The 14,353-nt window shown below is 40.6% G+C and overlaps 1 protein-coding gene and 1 long non-coding RNA gene across 5 annotated transcripts in view; one reads left to right on the top strand and one right to left on the bottom strand.

Annotated features, from left to right (window-relative positions):
• LOC114934663 (uncharacterized) overlaps positions 1–14,353 on the bottom strand; it is a 46,463-nt gene that overhangs the window by 19,364 nt on the left and 12,746 nt on the right. For all 4 annotated transcript variants that reach the window (XM_085488541.1, XM_029307360.2, XM_029307359.2 and 1 more), the window contains exons 3-11: positions 11,366–11,557; positions 7,649–7,985; positions 7,290–7,441; positions 6,418–6,549; positions 5,235–5,357; positions 4,817–5,074; positions 4,284–4,565; positions 914–4,183; positions 20–133 (exon numbers count right to left, since the gene is read on the bottom strand). In XM_085488541.1, the coding sequence (XP_085344667.1) occupies positions 20–133; positions 914–4,183; positions 4,284–4,565; positions 4,817–5,074; positions 5,235–5,357; positions 6,418–6,549; positions 7,290–7,441; positions 7,649–7,985; positions 11,366–11,557 (4,860 nt within the window). The remainder of the gene's footprint in view (positions 1–19; positions 134–913; positions 4,184–4,283; positions 4,566–4,816; positions 5,075–5,234; positions 5,358–6,417; positions 6,550–7,289; positions 7,442–7,648; positions 7,986–11,365; positions 11,558–14,353) is intronic.
• LOC146720389 (uncharacterized) overlaps positions 1–14,353 on the top strand; it is a 30,229-nt gene that overhangs the window by 4,301 nt on the left and 11,575 nt on the right. The gene's annotated exons all lie outside the window — the stretch shown is intronic.

Raw genomic sequence — 14,353 nt, 5'->3', positions numbered from 1 at the left:
ACAATGCTTTACAACTTGCCTACGCATTCGTTTTTTTGCAGTTGAAATCCGAGAGGACACGTACAGTAATAAGAGCCAGGTGTATTGATGCATTTCTCGTTGCAGGGTGCCCTTTCGAGGCATTCGTTGATGTCTGTGCAAAAGTAAACTCAGTTCAGTTACGATTAAGTGACGTCGGTTTTTCTCCTTTTTTTTCGCGGAAAACGTTTCTCCGCACGAACCTACACAGGTATCGTCGTGGAATCGATATCCCGACTCGCACTCGCAACGATAACCACCCGACATGTTGGTGCATTTGTTGCCCTTGCAGATACCAGCCGCGCATTCGTCGACGTCTAAAAAGCACACACATCACTCACACATACACATACACACACACATACACACACACACACACACACACACACACGCACGCACATACACACAGAGATATGTCGCTTCACGAAAACTTCAACTAAGCTGAGCGAGTCTAACTTTGTAGCAAGCTTCGAAAGTGGAACGCGCTGCGAAATCGTGTAGCAAAGAGTCACGCGTCATCCGTTATGTCGGATTTTCCAGAAGTGACGACTATTATACATTCTTCCTCTCGAGAATTTTAATCAGTAGCTAAAACAATTCATTCATGTCTCTATTCTTTTATTTTGTACGCCGCTCGTCTTGTTAAGAATATCTATCTCACTGAAGAAGTAAAAATCTATGAACAATAACAAAGTAATATAATGGCTCGCGTTTTCGCAATGCAAATAATTATGTCAAATACAGAACCAATATACCAGCATAGAATTAGGTGTCACGTATAAAAATTATGTTAATATAAAGTGTTTAACAATGTCTACTTAATAAAATTCATGTACGACAATAGCTAATTCTAAAATAGTTATTGGAGTAGATGAATTTTCGGTGTCTCACTTACCTACGCAAGTGGAGTTTACCATCCGAAATCCTTCTTTGCACCCGCACTCGTACGAGCCAGGTTTATTGACGCAGATGTGCTCGCAGTTGTGCTGTCCCTCGGCGCATTCGTCGATGTCGTGACACTCGGAAGCATCGATTCCGCTCTTCTGAAAACCTTTCTCGCACGAGCACACCGCGGTACCGTTTACCGCGACGCAGATCTGCTCGCAGCCGCCGTTAAGCTGATCCTGACAAGGATCGGACGGTCGACAGGTGCCGTTTCGTCGCACGTGATCCGGCAAACATTCGCAGAGAAAGGATCCCACGGTGTTGACGCACGTGGCACGCTCGTCGCAAATCCCGTTATCATTCGCGCATTCGTCGACGTCCATGCAGCTTCTCTCGTCCTGAGACAGCTCATATCCGGATGGACAGGAGCAGAGATGACCGCCGGCGGTGTTGGTGCAAACGTGGGAACATTCGCCGTTCCTCTCCTGACACTCGTCGATGTCGAAACAGTTTGACCCGTCGGTGTGCAAGTAATATCCCGCGTGACAAGCGCACGTGTAACCACCTGGCAGATTCACACACTCGTGGGTGCAATTGTGATCATCTGTCAAACACTCGTCCACCTCCACGCAGTTTTTTCTGTCCTCCGGCGTCAGGACGTAGCCGGTGGGACACTCGCAACGATAACCGCCTTCGGTGTTTACGCACTTGTGCGAACAACCTGATTCCACGTCATTTTCAAAATCTTCGCACTCATTAATGTCCTCGCAGGTCTTGGGATCCTCGCGTTTTAAGCGGTAACCGAGCGGACAGGAGCAGACGACGCTCGAGACTCCATCGGAAGTTTCGTTTTCCCGATTACAGAAATGAGAACAGTTGCCATTGTTGTGCTTGCAACCATCCACTGGTACGCAGGTTCTGTTATCTCGCTCCAGAATGTATTCCGCTGGACACAGACATCGGAAGGAACCTACGAGATTCACGCACAAATGCGAACATTTCGCGGTCTCGCTTTCGCATTCGTTGATGTCGTCGCAAAGAGTTGGATCCTGAGAATTCTGCGTGAAACCGGCGTTGCAAGCACAGTCGAAATCGCCGGGTATGTTCAGACATCGATGAGTACAGTTGTCGCGCAGTTCCAGACACTCGTCGATGTCCACGCAGGTTGTGTTGTCCTGCGATGACAGATGGTAACCATCAGGACACTCGCAGACGATCGAATCGTTCACCCAGACGCAGATGTCCGAGCATCCGCCATTATCAATCAGGCATCGATTATTTTCGACGCAAAGGGTGTCGTCGTCCTGCGACAGGGACATCCCCGGAGGACACAAACACGTCACATTACTGTCCTCGTCATCGTGGCATAAATGGGAACAACCGCCGTTATCGATCTTACATCCATTTACCACGCAAAGCTGCCCATCCTCCGCCAGGATCATACCGGATGGACAGGCGCAAGTCACGTTTCCGTCTTCCTGATAGCACAGATGGGAACAACCGCCGTTATTTTCATTCAGACACTCGTTCTCGTACGCGCACGTCGCACCGTCCTCTGACAAGGTCATTTCGAACGGACAGGAGCAGAACGCCTGGCCGTTCTCGTCCTGACGACAGAAATGCGAGCATCCTCCGTTGTCGATGGAACACGCGTTTATTTCAACGCATGTCCTGCCGTCGTCCTTCAATAATTTGTAATTGTCGGGACACGCGCACTCGAAGCTACCTTCGGTGTTCGCGCACAGATGCGAACATTCACCGTTATTCCGAATACACTCGTTGATGTCCTCGCAGGTCCTGCCGTCGTCCTGCAGCTCGTATCCTTCGGGGCAGGTGCAATCGAAGGTGCCGTTTGTGTTGGAGCATCCGTGCGAGCAGCCGGTATCCTCGATGGAGCATTCGTCGATGTCCTGACAGTTTCTGTCATCATCGCGCAATTGATATCCTGAAGGACACTCGCAAAAATAATCACCTTCGGTGTTAACGCAGACGTGACTGCACGCGTGAGATCCGTCGGTGCATTCGTCCACATCTCGGCAAGTCTTCTCGTCGTCCTGTAACTCGTATCCTTCCGGGCAGCCGCAACGTATCCTCCCGTCGTTTTGCTCGCATGTATGCGAGCAACCGTGATCCTGGACGCAAGGATCATCTGTCGATAATTGCAGGCAGGTCCTAGAGTCTTCTTGCAGACGCCAGCCCGAAGGACATTGACACGAATAAGAGCCGTCAGTATTGATACAATCATGAGAACATTTATTTTCCCGTTCGTCCTGGCATTCATCGATGTCCACGCAGATCTGCTCCTTATACGAATACGAATATCCCGCGGAACAGGTACAGTTGTTATTCTCTTGGGGGTCTGTACACTCGTTCTGGATGACGCATGTACGATTGTCTTCTCCGAGTTCGAATCCTATCGGACAGGAACACAAGTAGGATCCCTCGAGATTCTTGCAATCATGACTGCAATCGTTCGTCATTTCACTCTGGCATTCGTCCTTATCCTCGCACTTGCCGTAAACGTTCACAAAATAACCCGCAGGACACTCGCATCTATATTTCGAACCTGTCGCGACGCACGAATGTGAACAAGGAGAATCGGAGCAAGGATCGATCTTCGCGCAGGTGAAATTGTCGTTCTCCAGGATCCATCCGGAAGGACACGAACAACGATAGGACCCGTACGTGTTGACGCACAAATGCGAACACTCGTACTCGCCATCTAGACACTCGTCGATATCTCGACACTCACTGTCATCGTCGTCTCGCTTAAGTCCTGGAGGACACGTGGAAACCTCGCATGAAGCGGCATCCTCGGCCAGTCTCATATCTGGCGGACAGGCGCACCTGTAACTACCAGGAGTATTGACACATTCATACGAACACACGGTGAACTCCAGACACTCGTTGACGTCCAAGCAAGTCACTCGATCATCGGACAAGTAGAATCCGAGCGGACAGACGCATCTTGGACCGTCTTTGGTGTACTCGCAGATGTGCGAACAAAGATTTAGGTGCATGCAATACTTCCGTTCCGCGCAGGTCGCGTTGTCGTCCGTCAGGATGAATCCCGGAGGACACTCGCACGTGTACGTCCCGATGGTGTTGCGACAGATGTGGGAACACGGTGATGACCTGTTGGCGCACTCGTCCACGTCCTCGCACGTCGCTCTATCCTCCGCGAGGACGTAGCCGTCGTGACAGGTGCAACGGTAACGGCCAGGTTCGTTGATGCATTCGTGTTGACAGCCGTGCGAATTGTTCTCGCACTCGTTTATATCTGGAAAAAAGGGAAAGGTCATTTTATATGTCATTGCAATTCAGTTAATTGAAGTCCTCTAGCTCTGAGTTTTGACTCAACGGGACACACCAACACTTACCGACGCACTCGAAATTTTCATTTCTCTCGAATCCGTCCTCGCACTTGCGCGGATTCTCCGGAACTTCGGTAATCTCTTCTTCGTAATCATCCTCGTCCTCGTCGTCGTCATCGTCCTTCTCGTTGTCGTCTTCCCTTTCGCTATCGTAATCTTCTTCTCGAAGGAACTTCGTTGCCATGATTGGATGTACTATTCGACTTATGCACTTGTATGATCCCATTGTATTTTCGCACTCGGTGTCTTCCGTACAAATCTTCTCCGTCGTTTTGCATTCATTAATGTCTGAATAGAGAAGAGAATAATTCAGATTTTATGATATTCATTCTTAAAATCTCGGTAAAATATCAATTAAATGAGAAGAATTTTAGAATCATATTAGTGAATTTTTGATTGCGACTAATTGTAAATGCAAAGTAAAGAAATTATCTACTTAAAATAATTCGTAAATCGTAAAAGAGAAGTAGACAAAATAGCTGAAAGGCAAGATAATAAAATAATTGATAGTGACATAGACAAGGTATTTATATGCGCACCTTGACAAGTCTTCCAATCGTCAGTTAGATAGAAGCCATCCGGACAGAGACAGAAGACACTTCCAGGTGTATTCAAGCACAGGTGAGAGCAGTTTGCGTTATTTACAGCGCACTCGTCCACGTCCTCACAAGTGTGATTGTCAGCAGCTAATTTATATCCAGGAATATTCGTGCAACTGCACTCGTAGCCGCCAACGAAATTGCGACAACTGCCTTGACAAGGTCCGTGTCCATTATTCGAGAGACACTCGTCGATATCTATGTAATATAATATGTAATATATATATGATATATACATTAATAATAATAATAATTAGAGTTTCGTTTAAATTAAATTATAAATAAAAAAACGTACAAATTTAAATTGAAAAAATTGGCAAAAATATTGCTCGAGAATGTCTCTTCGCTTACGACTAACCTTGGCAAGAGTGACGGTCGGTTCCCAATTGAAAACCATGATGACACTCGCAGGAATAGGAACCGAGTTCGTTGTGACAGATATGAGCACATTGCGTTTTATTTTCGGCACACTCGTCGATGTCTAAACAAAAATATCGAGAAGAAAGGAAAGATATATACATAGATATATCGGGGTCAGTTTCATTTATTTTAATCGATATATTAAATTTAAAAATTGCCACCTGCAAGGCACAGACTTATTATAAAAAAATAGATCAAGTTAATCAATTTTAAGTTGGCAATTTTTAAATTTAATCAACCGAACTCATTAAAATCTTTAAAGATTCAAGTATGTAACTTTTATTTGTCGAGATTGAAAAAACGAAACTTTGACGTTAATAAAAAATAAAATAAAGCTATGAAATTGAATTACAAACTTGCATCTTTTGCTGAAAGTTATTACGTGATAATGACAAACAGTTTCCTTTGAAATAATCATCCACGCCATAGTTATCATTTATTTTAACTCGTGGTGAGAAATTTAATAGCAATAATTGCGTATTATCGATATGCTGGGAGATTGCGTGATATAACGTTGGAGCCACGTTGATCGAGCAATCATCGAGCTACAAACACGATATGATTCGCAAACATACCGCATATTGCGGGCGACAGAATCAAAGCAGAAAATTATAGGTAAGATCTTAGGTATTAAAGAGAAATAATGCCCGCGAGCCGATAACAAGTTTTTCAACTCGATTCGCGTACAATCGCACTCTTAAATCAATCCGATACCTGCCAAAACCAATAATCCAATAAAATTAAGTCGATATTTACGCGAAAATGTGTTTATCCGCGAGAGCGTGGATTAAAATTATATACTCGCTTTTTTCATTATTTACATCCGACAAAAATCATTTTCATCGGGCGAATATTCCGCGCTTTAGATCGGATAAATTTAAATGCTGCGCAAAAGTGGAATATCGGATCGAAGGAATATCGGAAACGGGACGAATACAAAACGAATCGAAGTGGGATACGGACAGTCGATACGTGAAAAAGTATACGGGAATTTCGACGGAAATATCAGATGTCGAGGAACGTGAGTTTGATTTTTCCTCAAAAAATATGTGAGAATGTCGGATACCGGTAAGTTTACACGCGCGAGCTTTATACGTTACAGTCGCGGCCGTATGGATTACCTATACAGGAAGATCCTTCTGCTCGAAAGCCGTCGAAGCAGGAGCACTTTATACCGGTCGGCGTATCCTCGCAAACGTGTTCGCATTCGCCTGCACCCTGGTCGCAACGTTTCACCTTGTCGATCGGCGGTTCTAAAACAGTAAAAGCATATACATTTCACAATAAATGGCATCTAAAGTTTGATTCGATCATAAATTTTTTCATTCGCTACACAGATTCAAAAACACTTTTCACAATTAAAGTACTAGAAATAACAAATTAATTGTGAACGCTATAATTTTATGTAAAAAGTTTTTTTTATTTATTTGATCGATTATACAGATTGATACTTTAATTGTGGAAAAGAATTTATCAATTTGTATAGTCAATCCACAAATATCGGTACTTGAACTTATTTGATGAGTTCTCTTGAGTTCTCATAAAATGAGTTCAAGTACAAATTGAAAAATTCTTTCCACCCCTTCTCCACTTGTTAATATTAATATTTTAATTGTGGAAAAGAATTTAAATCAATCTGTAAAGTCAATAAAAAATTGGTACTTGAACTCATAAATTTACATATGTACTCTCTCTCTCTATACAATATACTAAATTTACGAGTATAAGTATTTGATTGACTATACAGATTGATAAATCCTTTTTCACAATTACTAATATTAAAAGTAGTAATATTAAAAAAGGAGAGGGCAAAAAGGATTTCTCATTCTGTATAGCCAATAAAAAGATTCATGATCGAATCCAACTTGGCTCTGCTATAAAACAGAGCTTTAGAATCGCCTTAAGAAGTTTAAATACGAGTTGTCTCTATCGTATTATGCAATTCGATTTATTATACCGGGGTGAAAGAAAAGAGATTTTTAATTAGACTTACGATTCTCTTTAATGCATTTCGGACGACGTCCGAGCCAAGTGCCGTTGCTGCAGAAGAGTCTGTCCGTCGTCGATTCCACGAACACGTAACCGTCCGCGCATTCGTAAACCGCAACGAGGTATCGATTGTACGGTGGCAGGACGTTCTTCCTTCTGCAAAACAATGCATCCTATTATCCCGAGTGTCTCTCTAGAATAAAATATCGAAAGAAACCGCGGAAAAGAAATATATCCCAGGTTAAAAAAAATTAAAGAAAAAGAACAAAAAACTCTGACATTCCTTCCTCGCGAATTTTTTATCGAAATTTATTTTTGCATTATTTTGCGGATGACGACAACTGTCTTGATGCGAGTACCAACCTGGCGTACTTGGCGAGGTAAGCGTGTTCGATCAAAGGCGCCTTGATGAGCCTCTTTCGGCGAGTCTTTACGAAACAACTGTTATCGAGCTGGGACACCACAGTTTCATTTAACTTCTTCGCCGTGGATGGTTTCGACAAGGATTTCGACTTCTTCCTTTTTCTCTTTTTCTTCTTGCCGTCCTTTTGCGCGTTTCTGGGCTTTTTCAATTCGTCTGTATTATTCGACATCCTTAGATATTCTTTCACGCCTAGAAATTCAACTCCGGGCAAAGCAATCGGTTCCTCAACCGGTTCATCGCCTAGATAGAGATCGGGACGCCGACGTGGTGATGAACCTTTATATACAATACATACGTAATGCATGTGTCAGCTAAAAGTTGCATCTCATGTCGAATATATAATAATGTAATGTAATAATATTATACCTAACGAATTTTCGAATGATTAATTAATTTAAATATTCGCACGTGGGAAAAGAAAAACCGGCGCGCGTTGTGCGCTTATTGCACTGGTAAATAAAATATTCCTTTAGCGCGATTATAATTAAAGAGAATTTTAATTAAATTCTCGTCATTCGTACACCCGCGCTCATCGCGAATGGACTTGAAATAGAATATTCGCTTCACCGAGCAAAAATGAGATACTCGAGTAGCGTATGAAGACGCGAGGAGGAAGACGCAAGAATTAATTTCGTCGAATATACCATATATGTGTATATTTGTATATATGTGTGTTTGTATAGGATGGTCCTACGCGGAGATACACACTTTTAGCATATACATGCGAGATCGCCATCGAATAAATCCTTTACGCATTCCTATATCAAACGAATAACGTGTATAAAGTAAATGGAATACGCGTGATTCTCACATTCATCAGTAAAGAGACACGAAATATTGCAAGAAAAAAAATGATTTCCCATTCATTTATCGTAATTGGAATTTTAATTCTGAATTTTTCGACCCTTTGATCTTTTTTCAGAGCTTTATCTGGTCGTCGCGTCATCTCTCGTATAATTCACGGATGCATATTTGCCTGATAATCGAATAAACGCAGGCTCCTTTAGCGTTCCGTCATCCTGACCAGATTCAAGTATATACATATATATATGTCCTATATGTAGATGCATATACATAAGTATATACATATATATATATATATATATATATATATATATATATGTATATACATATGTGCGTATAATCCATGCGTGGTGTACGACTTGGCGGTTCATCTCCATCGAAGCGAATGCGAGCTATGCCGTGTCGGCGAATTTCGTGCCGCCGATAGCACGCGCGATGGAACGAGACGCGTTCCTGAAACTCCGAAACGCCACCCTCGCGAATTTTCCCCGGAATCCCAGTCGGGTTTGCTGGTCTACCCATATTACAGAGCAGCGAGCTAGAGATAGTGACTCATTCGCGATCGGCATTGTAATTCGTCGGCTTAAGTGCCCGAATACTTTGGACTAATCTCTCAACTATGAGAGAGAGAGAGAAGGATGCGTTTTGATAGGTATTTAAGCGGAGACATACCACCAGACGCTTAACAAAATAGTTCTTACATTTATGAATTTTTTTTATGAATATTAAAAAATGTGGCAGATATTGTTGCTGGCGTTTATGCTATTTTATATGGTTCATTTGAAACAAAAAATTCGATTGATTCTTAAAATATACTAATAAATCTAGTTTCTGTTGTAGGATTTTTTTAACAGCCATGAAACGATAAATAAAAAATTCGTCCTTATATTCAAATAATTTTAAAATTCGCTATGATAAAGACTAAATTTATCTATATATTTTAAGAATCAATCGAGTTTTTTAATTTCAGAACCATATAGATTGCATATTGTTGGGTACCATAAAATGCAATGGCATCTGACGTCGGCACAATATCTGCCATATTTTTAAATATTTTTTAATAAAAATTTTACTTGATGAAAATCCCATTTTGATCCTAAACTTTCCGAGAAAAAATTCATGAATATATGACTATTTTTGATACCTCTAAATGTCTCCCCTTAAAAAGAGACGAGATTAATTTCTCTTTGATAATAGAGTGGTGAAAGTTACAACCGTGAGATAAGTCTCGATTCTCTCTACTCGTTTCTTTCTTTTTTAATTAAAAAAGTTTTCCATTGGTTCCTCCAAGATTTTGAGGGAAAGCGCGAAGAATGGGAGACATCCTATATATATATATATATATATATATATATATATATATTCGCAGTATCGGAGCAATGCCAACCCCTTCTTCTCTCTTCCCTCCCTTAAGATATGCCGATAACTTGAACATTGGTGAAAATTGAATCCCCTCCGACGTTAAAGTCGTGTTTCCACAAATCATAGCAACGGGCGTCCCGGGTAAATTGTTCTTCGAAACTTTCGAGACTTTTTGACATATCGCGCGGGTTCTCTACGAACTGCGGTTTTAAATATATGTAATTCCAATTCTCCAACTTGGATTATAACGTGAATATACCGAGTCGAGCGATGCCGGAGATAGCATTTATTAATTTTGCAACGCGCGCTGTTTGTTCTCTTTTAAATATCTATACGTGTGCAACAATTATACCGTCGAGAGAAAAAAAATAGAGGGTTTTCCTCTTTTTTGCATATCAATTAAATCGTTTTATTTTCAATATCTTCGTTTAACATCTGCGTTAAGGCTGAATTTATTTCTGCGTTTGCGTAAACGATAAGATCGAATAACGGAGTGGAACGCGAATTTATAATCGTATCTCTCAACCATGGGGGTCCAATCCGCAGGATTTTTTCCAGGTGGGGGCACAAATACATTTTTTCTTTCTTAATTTTTAAAAATTTTACTTCTTGTTATTTTCATTCCTCGATATTAAATAAATCCAAATAAATTTCAGTGTTTATTCAAAAGGAGAGAATTAATTCCAAGGGGGACAAATGCTCCCTTTTATGGACGCCCATCTATCGATTGGAGACTCGATCGTCTCTATCGAATAAGCAAACTGTTACAGCAGTATTAAGAGCCGCACTTGGCGCCACGAGTCCCCTTTATTTCGACAACTCAATGTCTCACACGTTAAACGGATTTGTCCGTCAGTCTATATCGAACACGTGCGTCGAGGCTGACGGGGAGTTAAGTTCCCTTTCGAGCGAATAATTGACTTATGTCGATCAAATTAGTGTAATGCCGCGGACTATGGAAGGTGACGTCATATATACATATACGATACTCGTTCGTTAATTCATTCGAGTCGTAAAACCAGTTTAAAGAAACTTTATCGGTGCGCGCGCTTGGACGTATATACAGAACGAATGAGAGTAACGAGGGAATATAATTATTGTCTTAAATAATAAAAAATGTTCTTCGCGCAGCGGAGAGAAATGTCTTTTGTAAAATAAAAAAAAAAAAAAAAAGGAAAGAGAAACATAATTTTCTTCGATGATCGATTCCGTTCGTACTGTTGCAATTATCGGGGATGCAATATGCGAATACTTGAATCGACGTATATATAATCAACCGGGGGACACGATTAATCATAATGAGTACGTTCCGCGAATGAGAGGACGTCAATTGAGTCAAAGCGATACGACGGCGCGATCCTATATAGAGATTGATAGTAGACTCGCGCGTTCCGCGTTCCTAATTAATTCCGCCGAGAGAGACGGACAGAGAAAGAGAGAGAGAGACGCGTCGCGTCGGCTCGCTTAAAATAGGAGATACGGTATCTTACTTCGAGGCACGCATTCCGGAGCAGGATAGTCCCAATCCTGTAAGTTGATGCAAGTCCGCACCTTGTGACCCTTGATTCTATAGCCCTTCCTGCATTGGTATATAAATTGCATAGTACCATCATTGAGAATGTTCTGCGTCATCCGCGAATTTTCCGGTGGTATTGTTGACAATGAACAATAGCTGAGAATTCCTGAAAGAGAGGGAAAAAATACAGATTTACTCGATATTGCGATATAAAAAACTATGTAAATCGATTTAACGTCATTAAGCTCCTCTTGAAGGTGTTATTCAAGATTTGACAAGGTGTAATATTTAATTGGACAAACCAATTTATTTTATATCCACGTTCTTTCTTATGTGTAGATATGTAGATTGTGCATGTCTGATGGCTAATCACACGTGCTATAATATTCTTGCGAATCGATAAAAGAGTTGACATTTACGTCAGCATCTAAATACTCGTCTATATATTTTATGAAATAAAGTGCAATATAAGTATGCATTATTAGAACACACAATTATATTGCAATCTAAAAAATCATTTTGATATCTACCTAGTGTAATAATATAAAAGAATGAAATTGTATACTAGGCATATAAATTTGCATTCTCAATGGACAAATTTCAACAAATAATACAAAGTATTCTTTCTTTTGCACAATAATTTTGTTGAAAGCGGACGCGTATAAATTCTTGGCCTTTTCTTGCGAATCGATAAAAGAGTTGACATTTACGTCAGCATCTAAATACTCGTCTATATATTTTATGAAATAAAGTGCAATATAAGTATGCATTATTAAAACACACACAATTATATTGCAATCTAAAAAATCATTTTGATATCTACCTAATGTAATAATATAAAAGAATGAAATTGTATACTAGGCATATAAATTTGCATTCTCAATGGACAAATTTCAACAAATAATACAAAGTATTCTTTCTTTTGCACAATAATTTTGTTGAAAGCGGACGCGTATAAATTCGGTGGCCTTTTTCCAACGATTATTTATGTCCGTACGTTCCATCGGTATTGCATGATCGTGTCAAGCGCTCTGACGACTGACTGTGGCGAGTCTTGCCGCAGGAGAAAAAGGAAACGACGCGTGTCAAGCGCATGGGGAGATCTTGCGGTCGTGCGAGCACATAGTGACGCGGGATTAAAATTGAATAATTCCACGGTAAAGATAATATACGGTCATGCCGTGTGACGTCCAGTGTTTTATATGTGCGCGTTTCCGCCGCAAAAATTTCTCCGTAGGGCCACCGGGCGATGACGATGGCGAACGTGCAAAATGCGTCGTCGTCCTCTCTCTTCGTGGCGTCTCTCGGGGCGCGAAACCGAATGGTTGCCCCCTCGGTTTTCTCGCTCGCAAATATAAAAGTGCCTCGCAGCGAGAAGGCAAGTGCTCGGAATTTCGTTCGCGAATTTTTTCGGTCAATTTTTCATATGCAAAAATTTTCATTTCCACACGCATTTCAATTTGCAAAGTTACGTTGCACACCCGAAAGGGACAGTTCAAAGGGGATTTCGGTTGTACGAATATAATTGGATGACAAAAGCTTTGTTCGCCCCCGCTTTGTTTTTCTCTTGATTAAATTTTTTCTTTGTTTAATCAAACGCGCGCGGCGACAAAAATGGAGGAATTTTTTATGACGAGAATTTGCGAAATTCTCGATAAAGAAGATATCCAGAAATCTTTCGAAAAAGAATTGGAACGATTCTAAAAATATTTCTCTCAAGTCCTTCTCGCGAAGTCCATCGACCAACGATGCAAAACGAACGACCACCGGTAAAACTTGAGCATTGCGGTTTACCTGTCTCTCGCTATTATAAAGTGCATCGTAAATTGTCGTAAACATACTGCGAACGTCGTGGCACGGCGCGTACTGCATCACAAGATCTTCTAACTTTCTCTCGTATATATTTAAGTTCTCTTATTAATTTATCACCCCCTTCGAAACCAGCCCGCGCTCTTCTCCTACTCTCTAATATGTGTAACAAAATTGTTAATTGAATGTAATCAGTGTTTGCTGTTGTTTGAATAAAATTATATAGATGATCATCTAGAGATAAAATTTCTTATCCTTATATAGATAATAAAGATATATATTATTTATATCTGATGAAAAATATAGATGACAAAATGGTGTTATCTTTACTACATTATTTAGAATAATATTCAGATAATTTCAGATAATTAATTATCTAGATGAATCGCCATATAACTTTATTTTTTATTTAGATATACATATTTAAAACAAAATCGTTTTATATCTGAGATGAATTTAAATATTTTCATCTCACCTTTATTTAGCTAATTTTAAAATCATCCGAGCGCAGTATTAAATATATTATTAATATAATCTTTCTAAATCGAATTTCTTAATTCGGGGATTCAAATATATGCATCAATTGAATTGAGTAATTTATTTCTCGAGAAATTTAACCCCGAGCATCTAACCCGATGTAAATCAGACTAATTTAATTAAGCATGGATCATTCCGTTTTTGAATACATATACATTAAAATATTCAAAGCGTATAATATTCACCTCACATACACACGGAGAGTTAACTCCGTCCCCTCCGGTAACGCTGTTAAATTACGGTGAAATCTAGGGCTGTCGAAACGCCGACTTTGCCAAGGGTTATAAGACGTGACGCAGTCTTCCATGGGATTAACGAAGAATTAAACGCTTAATTAATGTAACTTGCGGACCTCAATTTATGTAATTGACTAGTGGCGCAGCGAGTGAGTCAGTTTCCCTCTCACGCCCGTATGGGAACTGGAATTATTCGTGTCACTCGGGATTATTGGATTACTTTTGATTTGCATAGATCGGTAAATCAAGACCGCGAGATCCACGGTGAGAGAGTCGATCGTTTCTTTCTTTTTTTTTTAACCGAATCGTTTCATCCAAGCTTCGATCGTTTTTCGCGGGCTTTTCGATACGCGATATAATATGGCCGGGGAAGAAAAGGG

The sequence above is a fragment of the Nylanderia fulva genome, unplaced genomic scaffold (assembly GCF_048542155.1).
Source record: "Nylanderia fulva isolate GAGA-0341 unplaced genomic scaffold, ASM4854215v1 Scaffold7, whole genome shotgun sequence".
Taxonomy (NCBI): Eukaryota; Metazoa; Arthropoda; class Insecta; order Hymenoptera; family Formicidae; genus Nylanderia; species Nylanderia fulva.
The sequence above is the reverse complement of the archived record's forward strand: the minus strand, read 5'-3'. Positions and strand labels throughout refer to the sequence as shown.